Genomic DNA, 26840 nt, shown 5'->3' with positions numbered 1-26840 from the left:
AGTCATCAAGTTATATTCCTATGAGAAAGTAAACCTGGAGTTCTAAATAAATTATTACAAATATAATAAACATGGTTGTAAAATATCAAAAGATAACATGAATTGATAACTAAGGTGTATATGTTACCTAGAAATAATGGAATCCAAATTAGGTACATGATTAATAGGATAGAGAAAATTGAGATCGAGCACCATGGGTAAAAACCCTCTACAGACAAGTGCTGCTTGTAACTCTGCAAGGCATTATTATACAAGGGTGACCAGAAATTAATATCTCAACTACTATTGCAATGCTTACATTTATATAATTCTCTTCCTCTAACACGCAATTTTTAATCTTCTTAAATAGGGGGAAAATTTTTTAAGTAAGATGATGGCACCGTGGAAATCCCTAAGAATAGCTGCCAAACAAGACCAATATATTGGAGAAGGTCAGCAAGGAAGACAAAGAAAAAAGGAACAGCACAATGTTCTTGAGATCAGCTTCTCTGTTGTCAACACCTTTCATATATCCAGCAAAAATAATGGTAACAAGGGAATTACCTTGTACATTATTAAAATCAAGAAACTCACATCCACCCAGACAGACTCTGTCATAACTCTGCTCATCATCTATTAACAAACAAGTCAAAGGCTACAGTTACTCGTAGCACACGGAATTAACGTGACCTTCAAGACAGGAACTATGGGTAAATTGCTCTGAAAAGAAGTGCGGACAAATTACCAAGATTTCAAACCACCAGGCAGATTTTCTGGTAGCATGCCATTTCTCTTCCTTCTACCTCTCCACTTCCCATTTTCCTATTACCTATTCTTGGTATCCTATTCCAATTACCTTCCTATTACTCAAAGACAAAAAAAAAAAAATGTGGTGGTTAAGAACATGGGATTTTTTTTTTTAAAGATTTTATTTTTAAGTAATCTCTACACCCAACCTGGGGCTCTCAAACTTACAACCCTGAGATCAAATGTGATAAAATGAAGTAACACTTCTTTACATATAGGGAACATCCTTCTTGAGAGTAAAAAAACATTTTCATCATCTATGTTTTAACCACAGCTTTACTGGCCCTCCATTATAACAAAGCAGTTTACTGGCCAGTAGCACAAATGTACAACTTTTTAGCTTATATTTTCTGAATATCCGAAAACATCCATAAGCAATACTGACACTTCATGAGAGAACATTTTATGCCTTAGTTATCAAATGACCTAACAGCCCACTTTAATTTCCATTAAACAAACAGGATATTCAATCTTTTTTTGGTAGTCATTAAAAGAAAGCACATCAAAATAAATTTTTTGTTTATATAATAATGATTGTCCCAAAACAAGATTTGATTTAAAAATGTTATTTTGCAATCATATGAAAATCAATCTATTTCAAACCACACATACTATACACACACACACACTTAAATAACTGACTTTTACAAATATCAACTCTTATTTCCCATATATGCAAACATGGATGGAAAGCTGATTCACAACCAAGAGTTTAATTCGTAACTAGACTACAGTTTAGACAGCTGAGTAAACATGACTTTGAATATTTAAGTGCATAAATTTGCTTCAGATAATAGCACTGTAAATTAGAAAGTAACAATTCTAGCACATTCAGATTCTAATTTTAGTTTTGCTAATTTGTAACACTTCTACCTTAGGCAAATCACTTAACCTCTCTAAATAATTATCACATACATAAAATGACTCTGGATCAGATCAAATTTCCCATACATTCTTGATCATAAAAATCACCCAGAACACCTGTTGAAAAATACATATCTAAACTCCTCTTCTAAAGGTACTAATGTCACAGTTCTGACAAGAGGACTGGAGAATCTATTCAAAGTTTCCAGGTACTCATGTTCCCCAAGTTCCTCAACACTGGAAAGTTTTATACATACTGGTTTCTGATTTCTAAAGTTCTTTCTGGATATAAAATTCTATGAATTTAAGATTTTATGACACTGATCAAATCTCCCAGCCTATCCTGGTGATACTGAATGTAATACACATGCAAATTCATTTCGCTATGCAAGAAAGTTCGAAATCTTCTCTGTACACTTAAGCTATTTTTTTCAGTATCTGACTCCATTTGCTACAAGTCCCTTAATTTTCACATCATCCTAGACACCAGTATTGTTGTCACAAATAATTTGATAGATAACGTGATTTGGGCTACAGCATACTTTCAGTTGAAAGATGTTCCCCTGTGATTTTAATGTATACAACTCTTCCTCTGGTAACTACTCAGTCATACACTTAATGCTGACTGAAGCACACATTAAGTTTAGTTCTTGGAACAGTATGCATTTCAGCACCATAACTGTGTATTATCTGCATTTATCTTTTACTCACATATTTGTAATATTAAATAGGCAGACCATAACTACAATCCCTTCTCACAATCCTACAGATAATGTACTTAATGAAGCTTAATACATTATAATTACTAATTGTCTTTAAAGCACAGTGTCTAAAATATTTTCCCATTGATATAAATACAGAAGAAAATATTTTAAAGGCTATACTCTCAAAACATGCCTGTAAAAGCACTGTGATAAAAAAAAAAGCATATGTTCTCCAACATGTGTTCTCAATTAAAAAAAACAAACAAAAAACAGGCATTCCTCCCAATCCCCACCCACCCCAAAATTAATAAAATCTGCTTAGTCAAACTTGCCTTATACTTATGTTGATACTTTTGTTATCACCATGTGACTTTCCCAAAAGGAATAAAGATCCCAAAAGTACTAAGACAATTTAGAGATAAAAGCAGGGGGTAGGACTGGAAATCAATATATTCAGTGCAACTAAACACACTATTTTTCATTTTACTTCCCAAAAAGCAAGACGATAAAGAAAAGTGAAGCTTACTACTCTTATTAACTCTAAAACCAAACAAAACAGTTTAAGGAACAAAGTTTTTAAGGACTCTGATAAATATTCTCACATAGGTTTAGAAAAATTGTAATATAATATTACAATGTCACCAATCAAAATTTCACAGCAATTGAGCAGCTTTAAATCAAATTGTGACAAAAGCTGAAAGTATACACTTAAAACACAGGTCAATAAATGTGACACTGCAAAGGGTCAAGATGACGTAGTCAAACATGAAGTGTTCTAAACACCCAAAGAAAGAAGTCAGAACCAGACAAAGAGCAATTCTGTATCACCTAAATCACAGTCTTTAAATACCATTTCCTACAATCGAATTTAAACGTGTTCACCGCTATCACCAAGATCAAATACAGTGTGAAAGAAACTCGACAGTAATGTAACTAGCAGTCTTCCAAACTCCTCATTTTTAAATTAATTCTACAAGTATCTTCATGTTTTATCTTTACATGCACCAAACTGCACTAGGAAAATAATCCAGAAAATGTTGTTGTTTTCTTATTAAAGAGGACCTAAAATAGGTAAAAATAGGTTACCCAACAGATCTAACTGTATCTGAAAGAGCAGCTACTCAGCAAACATAGATTCACAGAGTCATTGATGTGCTTTATAAGGATCTACTTGGCCTTGAAATAATGGAAGTGGAAATAATCATAGCAGGAGCATCCAATCAAGTGCAGCGATTGGAGAGAGGTTGAACGTGAGATACTGCTAGGACACCTAAGTAGAATTCTGCTCACCCCTGGTGCTGGCAAAGTATTCACAATATATGATACGTTTCCAACACAGACATACAAAAATCAGAGGGTAATCATAAGGTGAATCTAAAGCCATCAATGAAAGCTGAAAATCTCATATCTGATAATAAACATTCTCAGTTATCCTTAATAATTCTATTATAAATCTATAAATTCATTAACTAAATTTTTCTTGAGACATTATTCTCTATTTCTCATAACAAAATAGTTGTGTTTTTTTTTTTGAAGAAGGAAAACAGGCAGAAAGTAGGTCATCACATCATTCAGTACTAGATTTGGTAAACTAATTTTTGTTCTTCCTTCTTCAACTTCATAATTTCATATATTTCTAAATATATTCTTCTACATATATCTCTCCCCTTCTACAACTGGTCTGATGTAAGAGCACGATTTAATCAAATGTACAAATCTGTTTTTCCTTCTAATACCATTCTTGATGATGCTCAGCATTTTGTGAACTCCAGCTAAAGTAGTACAGCAGACTGAAGCAGCATACAATGAACCTAAACTTTGGATCTGTCTCCAGAGACTAGCATGACAAAGCTCCCGCATGCTTGTCACAGGCCAGCTCAGAGCCCTTCATTCACAAGAATAATTTATAGTTATTAAATAAACTAAAATATATGATATGCAGAAATTTACCAAGAGGTCAGTCAAGCATGTAAACGAACACTTAAAAATCTCATCTCTTGGGGCGCCTGGGTGGCACAGCGGTTAAGCGTCTGCCTTCAGCTCAGGGTGTGATCCTGGCGTTATGGGATCGAGCCCCACATCAGGCTCCTCTGCTGTGAGCCTGCTTCTTCCTCTCCCACTCCCCCTGCTTGTGTTCCCTCTCTCGCTGGCTGTCTCTATCTCTGTCGAATAAATAAATAAAAAAAAAAAATCTTTAAAAAAAAAAAATCTCACCTCTTTCCTAATGAGAATAAAATCAAGGGTATACTTTCTATCTCCTCTAGATAGTCTCTATGATAGAAAAAATAAGTTTTTAAATTAAATAAAAATCACTTGAAAGTAGCTAGAAACAATGTAAAGGTTTCTCCTGGGTATTAGAATGGCATCAAACATTCCAAAATAGTTTATTAAAATCTTCCTTCATGTGGAAATGAAGTTTATAAGAAAATGATAGTCTTTAAACTCTAGGCAGAGATGACAATCCAATTTCAAAACATATTTCACTCCATTTTATAATACAATTCACACTCAAAGGTATGCACTTCAAACAAAGTAATCTTGGATAAATAAAGACTCACCATCTGTATGGGTTTCTTGTGGAGATCTCGTTCAGTTACCAGTTTTTCTTGGTCGGTAACATAAAGACCTTTCTGTGCTAAAGCCTGGATTACAGCATCATGGCCCAAAAGGGGTTTCGCAGCATCACTCTTGAGAATGAGACTCCCAGCACGACAGTATAGTTCAGCCGATAGAAGCAAATTAACAACAGGTGGTTTGATGTGTTCCTGATCATACTGATCAGTGTAAAATGGTTCTCGAAGTTCCTCCGGCACATTTTCTAAAAAGATTAAGGGGAAAAAAATTCTTAGGATATGTTTATAAAAGAAGCACAATTTATTTAATAATTATTATGTCACAGAAGAGTCCTTTTAAAAATAATAACCCTTTGGTATTAGAGCTTGGCAGATAATGTGGAATAAAGGAGATAGAAATTTCCTTTATAGAAGATACTGTCCCAAGTATATTCTAAGAAGGGACTACAAAGCAAACACAGAAAAGTTTTCTAAGTCCAGTGACTCTCAGGAAAGTATTCCCACATACATACTCAAATCCACAGAATGTGCTAAAAGACTCCTAAAAACTAATTTCAGTGAATCCCCTCACATTCAAACAGCCAACCAGGAAATGCACTGTAACAGCTACTGCAGGGGAATGCGAGCCACTGCCAACTGACGGCATAAAATCATTTGCCCAAAGTTGTACAGCAAAGCACTTGCAAAACAGAAACTGCTTAACTCTTCTGTCCTCTGTCTCAGGGTCTCCGGTCTCTCGCCCCTCTTGCTTAGCCTGCTGAAGCTATTTAGGGGCAGTTACAGCTACAGTTTAGGGGAGGACTACTGTTAAAAATCCCTTAACCTCATAAATCACTGTTACCTCCGCCTTATCACTCACCATCCTACATCAAGAAGCCCTCCTGGACACCCACCTGACACACTGCATGGAGACACAGAAAGGAGGGTTTACAAATGGGACATGAGAAAGAAACCAAATTCTTCTCAGTTTCTTTTCTGCTAGCCATTTCCCTTGAAGAACGCAAGCTTCCTTCTCCCAATGACCACTTCTAAATCAACCTTAGGAGCTGCTTTTGTATCAGATGGCAGCCAGATTACCCAAAAAGCACAACAAACAAAAAACTTCTGTTTTACAAGTTTTCTTGTCTTTTCTACCTTGTATCTATTCCTCTTCCTCCCTTCTCTTTACCTGGGGTCTGTGCTCTTAATCAAAGCCAAGATAAGAAAGAGGTTTTTCTTCCAAAAGGAAAGGCAGGCATCTACATTAGAAGTAACATGGAGCTATAATCATAGAACCTGATAGCTCGGGTCTGACACCTAGCCAGGCCCTTGCCTTTCTTCTCTTTGAAAAGTGAGGTTTCACAGCCAGACATCCCCAGTCACTGATTTTAGGAGGCTTCTGAATAGGCAGCTGTAATATCAGCGCAAAATAAGCCACAGTACTAATCAAAATGAGCATTTTTAAAATGTATTCACAAAATATTAATATACTCCTTAGCAATTTCCACCCTAAAGTTTTTGAAGAGCTTTTATTATTTAGAAAAATATTTTCATCGGGGTGCCTGGTTGGCTCAGTGGGTTATAAGTATCTGACTCTTGGTTTCGGCTCAGGTAATGATCTCATGGGTCATGAGATTGAGCCCCACACTCAGTGGGGAGTCTGCTGGAAGAGTCTCTCCCTCTGCCCCTCCTCCCACACATGTGCATACACGCGCCCTCTCTTTCTCTCTCTCTCTAAAATAAATAAATCTTTAAAAAATATTTTTTAATCAAACAATATTATAGTAATGATTGCATGTTCATTTTATATACCATCATAGTTCTGGAGAAATTCAAGGAATTAGAAATAATCCCTATCTTCAAGGAGCCAATAATCTACAAAAAGACTAGACAGAGAAATAAAATTAAGCAATTCAGAAACAACAAATGATTGGGCACGAAACAAAAGAAATTAAGTGCGAAATGAATAATTACGTGCTTAAAGGTCAAAGCAAGAAGCATCATAGTGGGCTGAGATGACTTCCTCTTTAATAGGCAGAATTCATTTAGCTAAAAAAAAAAAAAAAAAAAAAAAAAAAAAATATAGAGTATCTAAAGAGAAGTGGAGAGCCAGGGAGAGAAAGAGAGGAAGAGAAGATGTGAAGAAACACGAAACTGAACAATTTGGGTGGAGAAAAGGGTTCATGTAGGATAAGAGTGAGCAGTAAAGCTGAAATGGGAGGTTGGGGATAAAACAAAAGTAGTATCTCTTTTAAATATGAAGGCGTTATACAATAACTAGCAAGGAATTGCTTACTGTTTAAAAGAAGAAGAGTGACACATTAAGAATGATGTTGGGGGGGGGACAACTGGGTGGCTCAATTGGTTAAGCACCTGACTTCTGCTCAGGTCATGACCTCAGGGTCCTGGGATGGAGCCCCCACGTCAGGCTCCCTGCTCAGTGGGGAGTCTGCTTGTCCCTATGCTCCTCCCCCTGCTCATACACTCACTTTCTCTAATAAATAAAATCTTAAAAAAAAAATGATGTTTGGGGACAATTAATATGGTCTTCAGTACTGACAGTGGTAAAAATCAGACACAGATTATAAAGATAAGGAAATGAAATTGGAAAACAGTAGTGAAAACCAAGTCGATACAAACACAAAAGGACCAGGAGGGAGGGGGTGAAGATGGCAAAGACCATTAGGCCTGGGTTACCTGGGAAACACTGGTAACATTAATAGAAAAAAGAAAATCAGAGGAAACACTAATTCTGGAAGCAAGATCATAAACTCAGTTTTAGATATGCTGATTTGAAATGACAGCAAAAATATCCAAAAAGCAGGTGGGGATATAGGACTCTGGAAAGAAGGTCAAGAGTAGATATATCAATTTGGGATTCTGGTGACATCTAAAAATATCATTCTCATTTAATAATTGAAAACACTTTTCTTCCTTCATAGCTACCTTAACCAGTAGTGAGCCAGGCTTAAACTTAACAGCTGCCTCAGCATGATATATAAGCACAGGTATAAACTACAGAATATGGTATTGGTAAATCAAATTTAGTATCATAGGAACTTATATAGAAGTTATTTAGTACAACAACTCTAAAAGAGAAATTATTTGATTTTAAGATTATTGTAAAATGAAGGCCTAATGGATTTTTATTTCCTGTAATAATAAAAAAATGACTAATATAGGTGACTTGGTATCTGAACATTAGCTATGCAAGGAAAAGTGACTGCTAATTATCAGGATTACAAACTTCTCTACCATACCTGTACATCCACCTAACATTTGTTTACTGCTTTTATATCCATTCTCACACTGATCTTTGTAACAACTAGGTCAAAGTGGCAAATCAGATAAAACGCAAATATATATTAGGAATATACTAATACATACTAAGGACCTTTATGTGCCAAGACACTGTCCTAAACATGCCTTCTGTCATTCAATATTAACAATTCTCTTGTCCCCATCTTAAAGAAAGGAACCCAAGAAAGATTATCTTGCCAAGGGCACATAGCTGATAAATGCAGAGGCCTAGCTCCAAAACACCTAGCTAAATAGCTTAAAAAGTAACAATGGTTTGCCAAGATCACTAGGCTAGAAGGTGGAAGACCTGCAGCTGTGGGACTATTTCCATTTTCTTACGGCATACCCACAAACCTAAGTTAGGAAAGTGCAAGTTTTAAAAAGATCCTAAAGCAAGGAAAAGGGAAAGAATCCATAACAAGCCAAAGAATGTTTCACAAATATGACCAAAAAAAAAAAAAAGGCCTAAAACAGATTTTCCCACCCCCTAAAAGAATGCAAAACTGCATATTGAGTACTATAAAGTAGGGCACTTTCAAAAACAAGTCTTAAGCACTAACCATGCTTCATTTTGCCAACTATCCAAAACTACTTTAAGTTTGAAATCATATCACGCTGTGAAACAAATGAACTGAAACAGCATTTTAGAAAACAGACAAAATCAAAGATAAGAGGTTTCACCCTCTCCCTCACCTCCAGAACACAAAAGTTAAGAAATTAATGCGTAAGGAATGGATGAGTGGAACACCACTCCTAGAATTGTAAAGGATAAGAGACAAGTTTTTCTTGTGTACCAGGACTTAAGCAGAACCTACCTTAGTCACGTTATTATAAATCCTGACTAGATCTAAGTTTTGAAATTAACAATCACCTGAAATGCTTGAAGTACAAGTAAAGGGAGTAGACAGTGAATTGCTCAAGGCAATTTTCTATAAAGATGGGTTAGTTACTAGTTGCATACATATACCAGCAAATGATACAGATTTCTTTAAAACAATAAAGGGTAGAGAGGTAAGAGGGGAATGCATTTCAGAAATATCACCACGCTCAGTCATGGGAACATTACCTTATTTTCCAAACCTAAAAAAATTTTCTCCAAAACAATTACTGAGAGAGCACTAGTGAGTTTCAAAAACTCCAACTGAAAATAAGACACAGAACTTGAAATTAACAAAGACCTGAAAATAGTCAATAACACACACAAAAAAACCAACAGTACCAGTATCAGAAAAAGTTATAATGAGACATTTTTTTCCTACAAAAATGGAAAAATTTTTAAAAGCCCACTGTTGACAAAGATGTACCCTTACACATGACCAAAGGGCAAGGCCCATGCCTGTCTTATTCAAGAGGATACAAATCCCCAGCTCCTAACTTAATGCCTAGTACATGGTAAGCACTCAATACGTATCTGATAAATGAATGAAAATGTTATTAAAAAAAAATATGCTAGTCATTAGCCTTGTCCTGAAAGGACACTAGTAAACCTTCCCTCAACTCCCAGATTCTGTGCTAGTCATAATTTACTCCTTGTACCTGTCTTTAAAAACTTTAGAGTTATCTCCCCAGGCCACTCTTTACTTCTGCAAAGAAATAAAACCTTCAAAACCAAACCTCTTTTCAGTTAACCTACAATCACTACCATTAGAAGGCAGCATGATATAGTTGGAAAAATTAGGGCTTTTTGAAAGTACGGGCTTTGGATTTAAAAAGAGTTCTGTCTGAATTTTACCAGTTACTTGCTACAGGATTTTGTGTGCAGTAATTAATTTCTCCGAGTTCAAGCTTCTCCATAGCCTGCAGATGTGCCTCAGCCTCCTCTTCCTCCTCCTTCTCCTCTCCCTCCCCCCTCCTCCAGTGGCCCACTATGTTCCAAACATCCAAGTCTTTCTGCTGCTACAGCATGCCTAGTTTGTGCCTTTTGGTCTGTGCACTAACTCTTCCTTCTGCTTCTAAAGTTCCCCCCTCTAACCTTCACATGGATAGCTCATTCCATTCAGATCTCAGCTAAATGTCACCTCCTCAGATATACCTTCCCTATTAAAATAGTCGTCCTATTTTAGTCCTCTATATAACAGTTACTACTATCCTATAATATGTATGTTTATTTCTGCCTCTTCCCACTACAATGTAACCTCAAAGAGAGCAGGATACTTCTCTGTCCTGTGTCACTAGCACCTAAAACGGTGCCTGGAACACAGCAGGCACTCAAAATGTTTACTAAAACAACGTAAAGTACCTAAACATAGAGCTTTGCCTTCAAATGAGATGCCAATTAAAAGTGAACTCCCTGGGGTGCCTGGGTGGTTCAGTTGGTTGGGCATCTGCCTTTGGCTCAGGTCATGATCCCAGGGTCCTGCGATCCAGCCCCTGCTTCTCCCTCTCCCTCTGCCTGCCGCTCCCCCTGCCTGTGCTCTTTCTCTCTCTCACTCTCTGTCATATAAATAAATAAAATCTTAAAAAAAAAAAAAAGTGAACTCCCTCTACCCTTTCACTTACCAAATGATGTGTTAAGTGCTGTTCGGCATTCCTGAGCTTAAATTACCTCCTCCACTGCTCCCACTACCCTGTGAGACTAAAGCACCTCTTCTGAGTCCCAGATCCTTATAAGCCAGCTAGCCTACTCAACTCTTCACTTGGATGTCACAAAGAAACCCCAAATTCAAAATGGGTGCCAAGTTTCTCACTGACAAGGGGAGTTACAAATATAGGAAGGAACTAGAAATGAACTAGAAAGACTAGAATGAACTCTGTGGTGTTGGACTAAAATGCAAATTGTCAGTACGAACACATTGTGTTTTATATCTGTCTATATACAGAGAAAGAAATAGATGTACTTTATGTTATGTATGCACGTGTTTCCTAGCTCTGTCTGCGAACCCCCAGCAGCAATAAGCCTGACATCTATATCTTGGTTTCTCACTAAAAGGAAAGAAACGGCGGTTTCCAGAGCTGGAAAAGACAAAGTACAATATGAGCGAAGAGTGTATTTGTATGTATTTGGCGGGGGTGTGTGTGTGTGTGTGTGTGTGTGTGTGCATGTGTGCCAAAAAGAAAGAAAATGCCAACAAATAATGGGGCCACGTTAGAAAGATACAGGATCTAGATGAAAGGAGATACCACTGGCCAATTCTGGGACAATATGAACATCAAAATACATAATGATAATAAAGGATTATAAACCACTGAATAAAACAAGAATCAATGAGTCCATCCTGATATAAATAAAAAAATAAGCAAAAGAGAAGAAAAACCTCTTTCTTGTTATAGAACACCAATTAATAAATGGGAAAAAGTAATAGTAATAATCAATAGTAATAACTGACTTAGGCAAGAATCATTATTGTATGTTAAAATGGTGGATAGAAGTTTGATAAACAGTATATTTCAATTTATCTCCCCATAAATTATTAATTAAAAATGGAATAATAATTTTATGGTGCAGAAACGTGGCAGATACCGCTTTAACCAAGGGATCAAAGTTAATATCACCAATACCAAAACAAACATTATGTGTCTCCTGATATGATTTACTGAGGATACAGCATCTCTTCTGTGGTAGTTCTGCCAGATTTGCATAACTTTAATCATGATGATACTTTAGACAAATCCAAATTGACATTCTATAAAATAACTGGTCTACTGTATTTATAAGACAAAAAATTTAATAAAAGAAAAAATCAACACTGCAGGCTCATACCTTATGGGGTATTGAGAAGAGGAATTTCTACTTTTTTCCTCTCCCTCTGCCCCAGCCACCTCCCTAGCATCATTATATATTAGGGAGGATGTCAAGTTGTTCAATATTAGGAAGAACAGAGGGTAAGGAAATTCCCTCTGGCTAAACAGCTCTCCTCTGGGGCTGCCTAGATGTTACTGGTTCGTCTCTAGGTGCCTCCCAGGCACTCTTGCCCACCTCCCCTGTGCAATGCAGGGATGGAGCTGTATAAGGGGGCAACAGGGTGTATCTGTTGATGGAAAGACAGGTGGCGATGGTAGCAGTGACGTGAAGGGGTGCAAGGTGGGTCAGCCAAGGAAGGGAAGTGAGAGAAGGAAAAAGGACAAGAAAAAAGAAAGCCAAAGAAAAGAGCAAGAGGAGGAGTGGGTTGGGAAATGGTCTCCAGTGTCTAGATCTCCATCAGTCCTTGTCTAGGAGCAGGTAGGTCTCTGTGCACTTTGTTTCACTTCATAGTGTCTGGGTGTTCTTGTTGGGACACTGCCGTGCTAGCACCCATGCCAGGATCTCCTCATCATCCCAGTCATTCAGACCAAAAGCAGAGGGGGCAGCTGCTATGTAAGGGCCCACACTCCAGAGCTGGGTATTAACACAAGAGGGGAAGCAGCCCAGTCAGCTCCTGCAGAAAACTGGCTGCTTGTACCACAAGGTAAAGGAAGTTTGGCAAGGGCTAAAGCAATGCCCAGGGAAGGAGCCAGAGGCCCAGCTCAGCTCGCAGCTCAGGGTGCTCAATCTTTAAAAGTGTCAATATCATGAAAGACAAAGACAGACCAAAGAACTACTCCAGGTTAAAGGAGAGTAAAGAGATAAGTCAACTAGCTGCAATGCGTTGATCCCGGACTGGATCTTGGAATGGGGGGAAGAAAAAAAAAAATCAATAATGACATTAAGACAATCAGCAAATTTGAATTTGGACTGTGGATTAGATAATATCGTATCAAAGTTAAGTTTCCTGATTTTTATAATTTTACTGAGATTATATATAAGAAACTAATCCTTCATTTTAGGGGACAGACTGAACTATTTAGGCGTAGAGAACACAAGGTCTCTCATGCATTCTCAAATAGTTCAGAAAATATGTATATATGTATGAATACATATGCGTTTATGTGGGAGGGTGGGAAAGAGGGAAAATGATAAATGGGACAAAATGTTAAAAACTGGTAAATCTGGCTAAAGGGTACTGGGGAGTTCTTTGTACCATTCTTACATGTTTGAAATTAAATTGAAAAAGTTATGAAACCTAAAAATGCCCCAAATCAGTCTTTTCCCCCAAACCTGATCATCTTCCAGTATTCCCCACATCAATGAATGACACCACCATCCATCTAGTTGCACAAGCCAAAAACCTAGGAGTCATCCTTAATGCCTCCCTCTCCCTCAACACCCAGATAAAATCCATCCCCTTCTCACAGTCTCAACTCACATCTCCCAGGTCCAGCCTATCGGTGCTTCTCATGGGAATTACTTCATTTACTCCCAATCATCTTCACACAACCACTCCTTTCCCTGTTTCAAACCATTCTCTACTATAGCCAGAATTTGCTTATTTCCCATAATCAGATTTGATCATGTCACACATCACCATGAAACCCTAGGGTTTTCAATGACTTTCAGCACCATTAAGGATTAAAATCCTCGGGGCGCCTAGGTGGCTCAGTTGGTTAAGCATCTGCCTTGTCTCAGGTCATGATCCCGGGGTCCAGGGATCAAGCTCCATATTGGGCTCCCTGCTCAACAGGGAGTCTGCTTCTCCCTCTCTCTCCTCCCCTCCCTCTGCTTGTGCTCTCTAATAAATAAATAATATGTTAAAAAAAAAAAAGGAATTAAAATCCTCCCTCTGACCTTGGAAGAAACGATCCTGTCCCTACCCACCACCTTGTATTAGACATCCCTGCTAGTCACATTCAGTTCCTAACAATCACACACCCCTCCAATACAGAACCTTTGCCTTTGTATATTCTGGTCACTATTCAGAATGTTCTTTCTCACCATTCTTTACCCTTTCAGTTTCTTGGGGGCCAGTGATCCACTCAGTTTGGTACAATTCCCCTCCCCAATGAAGGGAACAACACAGCATTTGGCCTTCTTTCCCTGTACCTCAGTGCAATATTTTTTTACTTTCTAGTCTATTCAATTATAAAAGAATAAGTTTGTGGTTTGTAAAACATAGGTGAAAGTACAGATAAGTACTAGTAAACAAGAAGTTTGTTAAATACAGAATTCAAAGAATGTGTTAAATAAAGGTAAGGGGTTAGTAATGTGTACGCTAAATTTAAAGGGATGAAAAACACCCCAAAAGATACCTAATATTCATGAGGTATCTAGGCACTTAATAATATTCATGATATAATCATGAAATATATAAGACACTAAATATTCATTATATATTGTATATGCATGAGACTAAACAAAAAAAGAGGCAATGAACAGTAAATATACATGAATACTTAATATCCCTGAGTTCTTAATTTGGCCACCCACTGGTGATACCCATTCCAGCCTATTTGTCCTCTGACCAAGTAACACAAAACCCATGGCTATTCATCAGGCTTATTGGTAAGCTACAGCCGTGGCAGGCATTCTTGTTCCCTGTGTCTCTCTGATACAGCAAGTGTGTATCACTGGCCTATGTGTCACTATGGGCCTCCTTGTTCAAACTTCAACTCTTCCTTGTGACCACACCATCATCATTAGGGAAGGCTGATGCAGCAAAAAGAGATGGACATACAACTCTGTCCACTGCAGGATTCAGGGAGCATGGTTCTTTCCCCCTACTTGCGCTCTAGCTTCAGTGTTTTAACTTACCTCATCTCTTTCTCTTTGCTTCTCACTGTAAATTGATTTAACAAACCATACTATTTAAGCACTTTAATTTGGTCTGTGAGCCCTTCTTTTCTGTCACCTCTGAAGTAGTTTGCCTGGTAGTATACTTGGAGGCTACCATTCATTAAGGTAATTTCCCACATAAGGTAACCATATACTTAACAAAGAGAAGTTTCTTTTTAAAGGAGCTTTCCAGCTAATAAATGAAATCATGACAGAGAGCTAACTAGACATTAAGGGCCTCCTGGTAGAAATATGCACCACCTGTGAAGTATGCCAATAAATAAATAAACAAACAAATGTTAACCTACATAATACTCTAGATCTCACTGCCAATTTATAAGAAGCCTGTTAAACGATACCACAGAGATCCAGACTGCAGGAAATTTTAAAGGATTTTAAAGGACAAATACTCTGGTTCCTCCAGTAAATAAATGAAAGCAAGACAAAATGACATGGAGGAGGAGCCTATAGACTTAAAAAAAAAAAAAAACTTAGACATATCAATTACAAAATATGACCCTTATTTGGATACTGACTGGAACAAATGAACTGTAAAACAAAAAAATAAAAGCAAAGATTTATGAGACAATCAGAGAAATCCTTATACTGATAATACAGAGTGCTGTGACAGTGTCGTGATGATGGCAGTACCATGGTTATGTTTTAAAAGAGAATTCCTGACTTTTCGAGATATATACTAATATATTTATAAATGAAATGATACAATGTCTGGGATTTGCTTCATATGATCAGTGTGGCCAGAAAAAAAAAAAAAACGGTGTAATTGATAAATCAAGATTGGCTATGAGTTGATGGTCATGGAGGTTGGGTGAAGAGTACATGAAAGTTTATTGTCACTGCATGTATTTGGTATTTTCTAAAATCAAATGGCTTTGTTTGTTTAAAGAGAAAGAAAAAAGAGAAGAGTACAGAACTCCATTCAGTGATTAGGAAAGAGCTCCAAATACTGTGATACGTGGATATGAGGCCTGGAACTACTACAGCCATTTGCTTCCATGACAGAAGACAGTGGAAGAATGAAACTCACACATGAAGAAGGGCATAGCTAAGAGAATCACAAAGAAATGGAACTGAATCCTTGATCAAATCAGATCAAAAGCTCATCCTACCTCAGAACTTTTTCAGTTATGTAAGCCAATAAATTCTCTGTAAGCCAATTTGAGATGAATTTTCTGCTACTACAAGTGAAGACACTCTGACATGATCTCCCATTAACAGCCAAGTCATAAATAATTTCATCATTGCTAAATCCGATAGAATGAGACTTCCTGCTTAATCTGTCTTAGCTGTACCTTATTCTCCTCCATCTCATGTTCTCTTCCCTATGCTTGAGATTCCACACTCGTCTGCCCTCTTTCGTCCTGTCTACTCTCTGTCCAGCTCCTTTGCTAGCTCTCCTGTCTTGGGTCCCTTTCTCTCTTCCATACTTTCCCTCAAAGTGACTGGCAGTTACTCACTTTTTTTTTATAGCCATCTGTGTCGCATCCCAGAGGTCTTCTAAATTCCACATATGAATTTTCAAGGGCCTGATGCACACACCACCATTTTAGATATTCCTCAAATCCAACGCTGTTCTCTCACACATATACACACAACCTCTCTTCCATTGTTCCCTTTCTCAGCAAACAGAGGCAATCAACACTCCCCCACAATCTCATCTTTGCTTCTACTTGTCCAATCAATCACCAAGTCTTATCTTTTACATTGATCCACTTCCTTTCATATCCACTGCTACCATCCAAATTCAAGGTGTCATCATCTCTCACCCGGACTATGGCATCCTAATTATTTCCCTCTTTGTAACCCTTGGTCTCCCTCCAATACATTTTCTACTTCCAAGAGATCCTTTTTCTTTAACGTGGTAAAATACACATAACGTAAATTAATCTTTTTAATTTTTTTTTTTTAAGAGTGAGAGAGAGAGAGTGGGGTGGGAAGGCAGAGGAAGAGGGAGAGAGAGAATCTTAGGCTTAATCTCATGACCCTGAGCCGAAACCAAGAGTAGGAAGCTTAACCAACTGAGCCACCCAGCCTCCCCCGCTTCTTGTAACCATTTTTAATGTACTCCAAGAGATCTTTTAAAAAAACAGACCTCCAATGATGTCACCTAGCTTAAAACAAACTGAGTAGCTCTAGGTCCAGATGGGAAGGAGACTTTTCATTAGATTTATCTTTTGAGTTTTCAATCTGTGCCTGTCCCACCTATTCAAAAAATATTTTTGTGTCAAAAAGTAAATTTTCAAGATCTTATAATCATAATTTCTAGCACCTATGTAAAAAAAAATGGAGGTGGCTAAAAAAAAAGAATATTTCTGCTCTTTTAAAATGTTACATTACATAAAGTTCTACAAAACTATGAATTAGAGAAAAATTAACAAGGTCAGCAACCCCTTTATTTGAATGTCATCAAAAAAGAGAAGGGAAGACAAGAAGACGGCTAAAAAAGAGAATCTTGAGAGTAGCAGAAAGTGCCAGCGGAAAAAAATGAAACCATCTACTGTTGACTGTCAAATAAACCAGGTGGTTAGGAGTGCCAACTCCAGCCCCCATGCAGTCAAAAAATCTGCGTATAGGGGCGCCTGGGTGGCACAGCGGTTAAGCATCTGCCTTTGGCTCAGGGCGTGATCCCAGCGTTGTGGGATCGAGCCCCACATCAGGCTCCTCCGCTATGAGCCTGCTTCTTCCTCTCCCACTCCCCCTGCTTGTGTTCCCTCTCTCCCTGGCTGTCTCTATCTGTGTCAAATAAATAAATAAAATCTTTAAAAAAAAAAAATCTGCATATAACTTCTGACTCCCCAAAAACTGACTACTAATAGCCTGTCAACCAGGAGCCTTACTAATAACACAGTTGATAACACATTTTGCATGTTATATTTATTGTATACTGTATTCTCACAATATCTAACTTTTCTTTTTTTTTTTAGTATTTCCAGGTTACACAGTTCATCTACAAGTTTTTTCAAATGATCAAAAACCTCAAAAAAATTTTCCAATGTAATTCTTGAAAAACAAAATACATGTATACATGGATCCATGCAGTTCAAATCCATGTTGTTCAAGGTTCAACTGTACTTTGAAACTTACATTTGCTGAGGACAAATGTCTTTTAAAATATTTCAAAAGTTTCATCAAATGTCTTTTATCCCAAAGGCCTAAAGTACTTAGAATCTGCATGCAATTCCTATTTTAGAGACAGAAAATGGTGTGAAGGAGAGAGTACATTCAAAATGACTTTTTAAGATCACACACATACATTCCCAGGAGCCTATGTTTGTGAAATATGGAGCAGGGAGATGAATGCATATTTCCATTTACTGAAATTCCATCTCTTTATCTTAAGAAAATAGGACAGAGATACTTCATAAACCTTACTAGCATAACACAGCAGAGTACAGCTGTAAGGATTACAGAAAGAGCTCAGTGGCCTCTCTATTGCTATATGCTTAGTCTCTGTTTTGTCTAGTTTGTAGTGAAAAATATTTTTAATAAAAAGAAGTCTTTGAAATTATTATAAGAAATATAATCCCATTCTACAATGGGAAACAGAATATCTAAAGGTAGCCTAAGTGTGAGACTGATAAACTCTAACACTTTGCAATTTATTTTTCTTCTAAAGAACTCAAAGAAGTGCACGAATGTTTATTTTCATGACTATTCAGCAAGTAGGGGAACAAAGAGTACTTCAGGAAAATGCCCCAGAAAAAAAACAAAAGGAGCAAGTAGTAGAAGAACTGGAAAGATACTACCGGACAGGCCTTTAAAATATTACGTTGATGAAGAGTCAATGTTTAAGAAGAAAAGGAAAAACTATGCAAGGCCTAGGATGCAAAGTGCTAAATGTCATAAATGAAAACAACTGTTATCTCAGCTAAAGCACTAAGCTTGTCACTATTAATAAATGTGTAATATTTAAGTATTATTATTTGTAACTTACCTATAGAAAAGGTCCATAACCTAGTCTACATGGAAAACTAGATTCACTGGGGGTGGGAGGAGACTCTGAAATGACACACCAGTGCTAAATATATTTTCTAACCCTGTACTAATTTATCAAATATAAGAAAAATAAAGCATACTTTTAAATTCTGCAAAAATAAATTTAAGACTTATATCTGAAAGGTTTTCATGCGTTCTTTATGTCTTCACTTCCAGTACTATACCATAAAATTGCAACGAACTACAGAAAGCATATAATATAAAGGTTAAATTTTAGTATCATAAAGGAGTAGACTCCAGTTGGAGTTCTACCACTTAGAAGCTGGATGACAAAGGAAAGTTATTTAACCCCTCTGTTTCCTCATTAACAAAAAGGGCAAACCACCTAATTTCCTAAATTCTTATCCTCTATTTGAATACTTCTGAAATCAGGATGTCTCACAATTAACTTGGACTTTAATGTACAAAACCCCTTTTTAAATTGCAGGTGTATCTTATAATCTTTATAGCAATGGTTCTCATTTTGCTCCCCAGGAGACACAGGCAAGGTCTGGAGACATTTTTGGTTGTCACAGCTGGAGTGGAAGTGAGGGTGGAGAATACTACCATCAACTAGTGAGTGGAGGCCAGGGATGCTGCTAAAAATCCGAAATGCACAGGATGACCCTCCACAAGAAAGAATTAGCCAGCCAATAGTTCTGTGGCTGGGAAACCTTGATTTAGAGTTATAATGGAAGAAATAAAATGGATTGTTCTTGGAATTAAAAAAATAATATAAAATATTCAAAACTGTACTTAGCAAAAGTATGTGTTCAATAAATTTGTCATAGCGGTTTTTTTTTTTTAATCCAATGTGCTTAGAATAATTTATCTACAAAATAAATGCCAAACGCCTTAACCGGCTCTTTGAACAATTTACCTTTCAAGCTGGATCTCCCCCTATTTCATTACATAAACCTCCTCTAACCTTACTGGTCTATGTTGTTCCACTAACACTACCTTGGTTTCAAAACTCCATGCCTGCACACAAACTATCTCCCCCGCCTACAATGCCTACTTTCCATTCAGCCTGACTCCCTTCAGGGTCATCGACCACCTCCACTTCAGAGGTCTTCCTTCACAGTTCACTGAGGCTGAGACTGTCCTCTCTCCGCCCCCCTGCTACTGCTCCCTCCCTCTGCATGTCACTGTTCCAGTTACATGGCCCTTATAGATTTCCTGAACTTTACTATAGTCATACATGTATCACATCTCCCTTACTAGAGCATGAACTCCTTTAAAAGAATGGCATCGTTTAAAAACCTGTAGGGGTGCCTGGCTGGCTCAGCCTGTAGAGCATGTAACTCTTGATCCTGGGATTGAGAGTCTGACCCCCATGTTGGTTGGAGAGATTCCTTTAAAAAAATAAAATCTTTGGGGGCGCCTGGGTGGCACAGCGGTTAAGCGTCTGCCTTCGGCTCAGGGCGTGATCCCGGCGTTCTGGGATCGAGCCCTACGTCAGGCTCCTCTGCTATGAGCCTGCTTCTTCCTCTCCCACTCCCCCTGCTTGTGTTCCCTCTCTCGCTGGCTGTCTCTATCTCTGTCGAATAAACAAATAAAAATCTTTAAAAAAATAAATAAATAAAATAAAATAAAATCTTTGAAAAAATTAAAATAAAATAAAAACCCATAGCATTTGACACTGTGAATAAGAACACCCTCTTGAAATTTTTCCTTCCAGGGCCTCAGTATTATTACACTTTCTTAATTCCCTTCCTAAGTCTCTAACTGCTTTAATTGTCTCCTTCCCCCAGTGCTTCCCCCAAAACACTGTAAGTGTTCACTACCCTAAATTCTGTCACCCTCAAATCTATTCCAATTTCAGTTGCATTTTATGTACAGAAGACCCTGAAATTATTATTTCTAGCCTCGACTTCCCAATCATATTCCACACCTACATTTTTAGCTATCAACTTCACTGAACTTCTCAGATTAGATATTTGGCCAATACATCATGTCCAAGGCTTCCAAAACAAAGCTGACTTCCCATTACAACGTGCTGCTTTCTCTATCTCTGCCAATAGCATAGCAGTTCATCCTCTCAGTAACTAAATCTCAAAAGCTCAGGTAACCTCATCCTCCTTAAAACCTCAGATGACCTCATCCTTTTATATATTACCTTTTTATTTCAACCATTTCCCATGTACCCCAAATGCAGTCATTTAGAAATACTAGGGATTATAACTCTGCAACATTTTTTCTGTCTGTTGCCTCTTTTCCATTAATTTCACTTCTACCCATATAGTACAGTGGTTAAGAGAACAGACTGAAGTCAGATTTCACAAGTTCAGATCCCAGCTCCATAAACTGAGTGGCTTTGGATGAGTTCCTAAACCTCTGAGCTTCATTTTCCTCTCAGTAAAATTGGAATAATAGTTTCCACCTCTTAAGGCTGCCATGAGAATTAAAATGATATGACATGCAAAGTGCTTGATACACAGCAAGTACTTAATAAATAATAGCAGCTTTATTATCATTTCCACTCTACGATAAGCTTTCTTGATATCTTTCTTGCCTGAACTCCTGCAATAACTTCCCAAACTCGCCTCTCTATTAGTCTTTCTTACCCACAATGCTACCCATTGTCATCACAACCTTCTCACATGCCTAAGTCAGGGCTAACGTAGGATTTTGACACAAAATGTGTTCAGACAAAGAAATGTAACAAGGTGTATTTATAATAGTAAATGATTTTATATTACTTAACTAAATGGTATGAAGAGGAGAATGATTTTTTAAAAAGAGAATAGTCGATAAAGTTGAAATGATATACTAACACTAGGAAGTGGGCCTTAAATTCCATGTTAAGAACTCCAAATTCAAGAATTTCATAAAGAGGTTTTGTACCCACCATTTTCCCTAAAAGATTTAAAGGAGAACACTGAAAGCAAACTCAGCAATATCATTGCTTAAATGGGTTAAGCTGTTCAAATACAGTAGAGACAGCATAGCTTAACTTCCTCTTTTGCAATTTGCTTAAAGTAGTGAGCATCTGTTTATTAAAATTCATCTAAACAAACTTATTCTTCATTTGATCAAAACTGTATCTGCATTCTTCTACAAAATAAACCGTTAAGATTTGGGCTATTTGGAATATTTTTAGTGTAATGAGAAGAACAAGACTCAAAGCTTCCGATGTAAGACTTTGAATAAAGTAAATACTCCATCTGCTTTCTAGGTATTGCAATACTAGTGATTTATTTTGTATGGTTCAGTAACTTCATTCTACACCCATCATTGATTTCTAGCTGTCATTTTATTTACTTATTTTAAGATTTATTTATTTAAGAGAAAGAGAAAGAGCAAACGCACTGCACGCAGAGGGAGGAACAGAGGGCAAGGGAGACAAGCAGACTGCCTGCTGAGCAGGGAGCTCGAGGTGCAGGGCTTGATCTCAGAACCCTGAGATCATGACCTGAGCTGAAATCAGGAATCAAAAGCCCAACCGAATGAGCCACCCAGGTGCCCCCACTAAAATCACTCCTTTAACGATGATATATAGGGTCTTCAGGTATTGATTTAGTTTTTCTCTATGAGAAACTTTCTAACTCCTGATATATTAAAAAGTAGTAAATTTTACAATTGTATGTGTTGAAAAAGTCATTTAAAGTGACAGAGAGATGGGGCACCTGGTGGCTCAGTCGATTGGGCTTCCAGCTCCAGATTTCAGGGTCCTGGGATCCAGCCTTTCATGAAACCCTGCACTCAGCAGGGAGTCTGCTTGGGATTCTCTCTCCTCTCCCTCTGCCCCTCCCCCCATTGCAGGCGCTCTGACTCTCTCAAATACATAAATAAATCTTTATTTTTTTATAAAGTGATTTTAGTAAATCACAACTTAAAGTTGGGTTAATTTTTTGAATGATTAACTCAATTAGGTAATACCTTTGAAATACGTTTTCTATTAACATTTGCTGAAGTGTCCGCAGCAAATTAAGAACATTTACATCAAAAGAAATGAAACTTTACTTTTTCTCTATTCACTCCATATAAATGTGGAGTGAAAAGAACCTTTGAAAGGTTGTTGATTAAATAATAAAATGTACAAACATAACATTCTCGATAACGTATTAAGTTCTATTACTAAGTTACCCTCTTAAGGTCTTCTAAGTTTGGTTCTCATTGCATTTGATCTTTTTATTCATTCCAACTGTTGCCAAGGCGAATGTAATCAAGTACCAACAATATTCATCTAAACCATCCGAGAGGGTGTCAAGATCTGCCCACTCTTCAAAGAAAATAAATAAATAAGACTTCTAACATGTACTATGTGCACATTTTTCACACTATGCAGACTGGTGCAAAGAGCATAGTCTTCAGAGTCATAAAGACCTCAGCTGGCATGCAGAATCCATCACTTGTCAGATGTTTCATCTTAAACAAATTAAAAGCTCTGAACCTGTTCCCTCGCCTGCAAAATGAGAACAGTATCCACCTCGAGGGTTGCTGTAGGAATAAATGAAGCAACGTATTTAAAGTACTGAGTTTATAACAGGTATGCCTTGCCTCCACCGATGCCATACCCTTAGGAGTCAGTCAAGTGAAAACACTTACCTCTGCCCTTACTAAAAGTGTGATAGTAGTTAGTTAACCTCTCTGTGCACTGGGGAAAATGGGGAACAAACTACATCACAAAGTTGCTGTGAATTCCTAATCTACAATATAATGCAATGCATCTAGCACAGTGCCCGGCACACAACAGATTCCACTGATCTTAGATTCCTTTCACTTTCTTTCTTCAAGTGTGTTCAATATGTGTTCCTCAAGTGGTCCAGAATCTAGCAAACTTGCCTCACACATATCCAGAAAGTAGGCCATTTTCTGGTTAGTAGCCTTTGTGAATCAAGGGCAACATTGTGACATCTTGTACTATTAAGCATCCTCTCAGGTTCAGAAGAAAATATTTTTGTTGTTCCCTCTTCCTTCCATTTTGTAAGCATTGCTTTTCCACATAGGTCATTACGTAAATTTCCCTCTATCTTTTCAAAATACTTAAATAGCTTTCATTTCTCCTCCAAATGGAGATTAGCTTCAGTATGCTGCTTATGTTAAAACCAAAATACATCTATTACTCTCACTGCTGATATCAGTGGTGCCAGAAAATAAAAATACACTGACACTTTGTTTCCTCCTGTTACTCCACACGTTTCGTTCCAAATAAATCTTTAAAATGTAAATTATTTCAAAATGACTTTTAATTATCCTTACTCCTGATGCTAGTTTTAAAACCTTAACATCTTTCTACTTCAGTATCAAAATATGAGAATTTAAATAAAACAAAAGTTGTCATAAACACAAAATCATGTTAAGATTTTCCTCAAACTAACTCAATTTTCCAAACCTGAGATTCATTTGCTAGTTAACTAACATGCGCAGCTCTGACAACATTCAGCTACTGGATAATGTTTAAGAAGAATGAATTAAACCATTAACTCCCACATTTTCAGTCTTTAAAGTGGAAATAAGCCATTCTCCTCCCACAAAAACAAACAAACAAAACCCTTACATTTAACATGTGGAGAAAAGTCTGCAAATACTAAGAAACTTTTATAAAAATATTTTACACACTTAAAACTTATTAACTAGGGCACAAAAATCTTACAAAATGATTCTTAGAGTTATCAAACAAAATCTCCTTACCCCAGCATCTTCCTATGAAAAGCTCTCTAATTTTTTTCCGAGCTCTACAACATGGGCTCCTAAAGCAACAGCTAAGGAATTACAACAGGAGGCCCTTTTCCTGTTATTTTGCAAAGACTGGGTAACAGAGAGAATGTTTAATTGCTACTGCACTGTACAATCTGTGTCAACAGCACAAGCCCTCAAAAAAAAAAAAACTATTTAAAAAAAATCTCATAGTAGGCACTATTTCTCTTAATTTATGAAGCCAAAATACGTTTCGCAAAAGGAATACGTCTCACTGATAATAGGAAATGAAAATGGCATCCCACAATCAGCAAGCTAAATATTGGTTTTAAATAACTGCTTTAATAGAGCCTGGAATGTGTACGGAAGGATGATACAGGCTTTAAGAATGACAACAAAAATTAACACAGGCCACCTTACATTCTAGGGAGCCTGAACAGCAGCCATCATTACAAATGTCAAAATCAATACACTACTATGTGCCATCCACCTTCTGCCAATAATAAAGAAACCAACTCAAATTTCTTGGTGGTGTAGTCACAATTATGACTGAGGGGGAAATGTATGCAACACAACGAGGAAAATACCACAAAATAAAACCACCCTATGTAAAAACATGATAAAATAGCTTACTGAAAACACGTTTGCTATCCAATAAAAGAAATCTGGGTAAATCCCACCTGACCAAGGGCACCTGATTTAAGACCAAAGCTGCTTTATTTCTCCTTTCTTGTCTTCCCAGTCCCCCATCCTCTCCCTGAACCTGTGCGAGAAGACACTCACCGAGGGGGATCCGATGATCTCAAACAAAAAACCGGCATGTGTACATCCTAAGGAGGAAGAGGGAAGGGAAGACACCACTTACCTGTTCCAAAGGCTTTGGCCACCAGCCAGGCCAGATTGCAGGCGATTTTGGCCCTGGAGAAATCATAGTGGTCAAAGGGCTTGATGGCTGGAACAATGAATGTCTTTCTCATCTCCCTGGGGTCTGCAGCATCCCCCATCTTTCACGGCGGCTCCTCGGGATGTCCGGACTCTAACCTTCACATGGTGTGGCCTCGCCGCCGCGGGGGTCGGGAGGGGAGGAGGGAAGAGCTCAAACCATCCGGGCCGGGGCGAGGCCCGCCCGGGCGGCGACGAGGGAGGAGAAGCTCAGCTGTCCGCGCCGCGAGCCTGCCGCCTCCCGCGGGAGCCGCCGCCGCTCCTCCCGGGCATAGGAATGTGACGGCGCAGCGTCCGTCCGTCCGTCCGTCAGCCCGCCCGACCCGCGCCGGCGCCCCGCCGAGCCACCCGCCCCGCGAGCGCGCGTGTGAGCGAGGCCGCCTCCCCTTTGTCTCCGTTTAGTCACACGGGCTTGGGGGGAGGGGGGAGGCTAGAAGGGCCCGGAATTTTAAGGGGGGGGGAGGCTTTAACAATCACGTTGTGGAAAATGTCCCCGCCATCGCGGTGCCCGCTCGCCCCCGCCTCCCGCTTCCCTTCCCTCGGAGCGGGGAGACCCCCACAGGCCCCGACGGGTGAAGGGACGAGCCGGGCGCGCGGGACGGGGACGCCCCCCGCCCCCCAGCGCAGCCCGGTCGGGGGCCCGCCGGAGACGGAGCGGAGGAAAACGTCAAAATCACTGCGGCTCCCAGGCCGCCGGCGGCCCGGCCCCTCCTCTGCGCTCCCCTCCCGTCGCCGTCTCCTCCTTCTCCGGCCGCCGTCGCTGCCGCCGCCTCTCCGGCCTTCCTCCCTGCGGACGGCGAAGGCGGCGGCCCGCGAGAGGCCGTAAATCCCACGCTCTCAGTCCTGCCCTTATCAGGTCTGCCCTTGTATTTTTCCCCCCTTCTGCCGCGCGGCTCGGTCTCTCCCCGTCAGCCGCCGCCGCCGCTGCGGTTTTCCGGCTGCCGCACTGGATGGAGTGAGCAGATGCGGGTACTGAGCATGCGCCCCGGCGCCGCTCCGGCCTGCGCCCCCGCCCCGCTTCCCTCCGGCCGCCGAAATCGCGGCCGCCCGCCGGGCCCTCTGAGCATGCCCAGCCTCGCTCCCCGCCCGCGCCCGGGCTCCGGTGCGGCTGTTTTTTAATCATCACTTGGGAGTGCACGCCTAAGTGGACATCCTCCTCGTTCCTGGCGTTTGGCTGCTGCTGCTTACACTGCTGAAAGAGGAAAGGGAAGGGAGGGAGGGGAAGAGAAGGGCCTAGCAATAGCTCTCGTATTTCAGCTACACAGCGGTTAAGCAGAGAGAACTGATATTTATTAAAATGCTTGCTGTGGGACACACACTTCGCTGCGAGGCTGATGTGCATAAAGCCTATTTAGAACTCGAAGTAGCTGACGGGTTAGGTGTTACCGCTGATTGACCACGAAAGTAGATGAATTTAGTTGATGGAGTTGATTGAGTCACACACACATGGGGGCTTAACCAGGACTGAGAACCTGTTATTAATGTCAT

At 38.9% G+C, this 26840-nt stretch overlaps 1 protein-coding gene across 5 annotated transcripts in view; it reads right to left on the bottom strand.

Moving 5' to 3' along the window:
* CAMSAP2 (calmodulin regulated spectrin associated protein family member 2) overlaps positions 1-25781 on the bottom strand; it is a 111123-nt gene extending 85342 nt beyond the window's left edge. For 3 of the 5 annotated variants that reach the window (XM_019794520.2, XM_034667000.1, XM_019794522.2), the window contains exons 1-2: positions 25276-25781; positions 4913-5172 (exon numbers count right to left, since the gene is read on the bottom strand). In XM_019794520.2, the coding sequence (XP_019650079.1) occupies positions 4913-5172; positions 25276-25414 (399 nt within the window). In that variant the 5' untranslated portion in view covers positions 25415-25781. The remainder of the gene's footprint in view (positions 1-4912; positions 5173-25275) is intronic. The other 2 variants (XM_019794521.2, XM_002914610.4) reach the window with 1 other exon arrangement.
* Positions 25782-26840: the final 1059 nt, after the last annotated feature.

The sequence above is a fragment of the Ailuropoda melanoleuca genome, chromosome 8 (genome assembly GCF_002007445.2).
Source record: "Ailuropoda melanoleuca isolate Jingjing chromosome 8, ASM200744v2, whole genome shotgun sequence".
In the NCBI taxonomy this organism is placed as follows: Eukaryota; Metazoa; Chordata; class Mammalia; order Carnivora; family Ursidae; genus Ailuropoda; species Ailuropoda melanoleuca.
The sequence above is the reverse complement of the archived record's forward strand: the minus strand, read 5'-3'. Positions and strand labels throughout refer to the sequence as shown.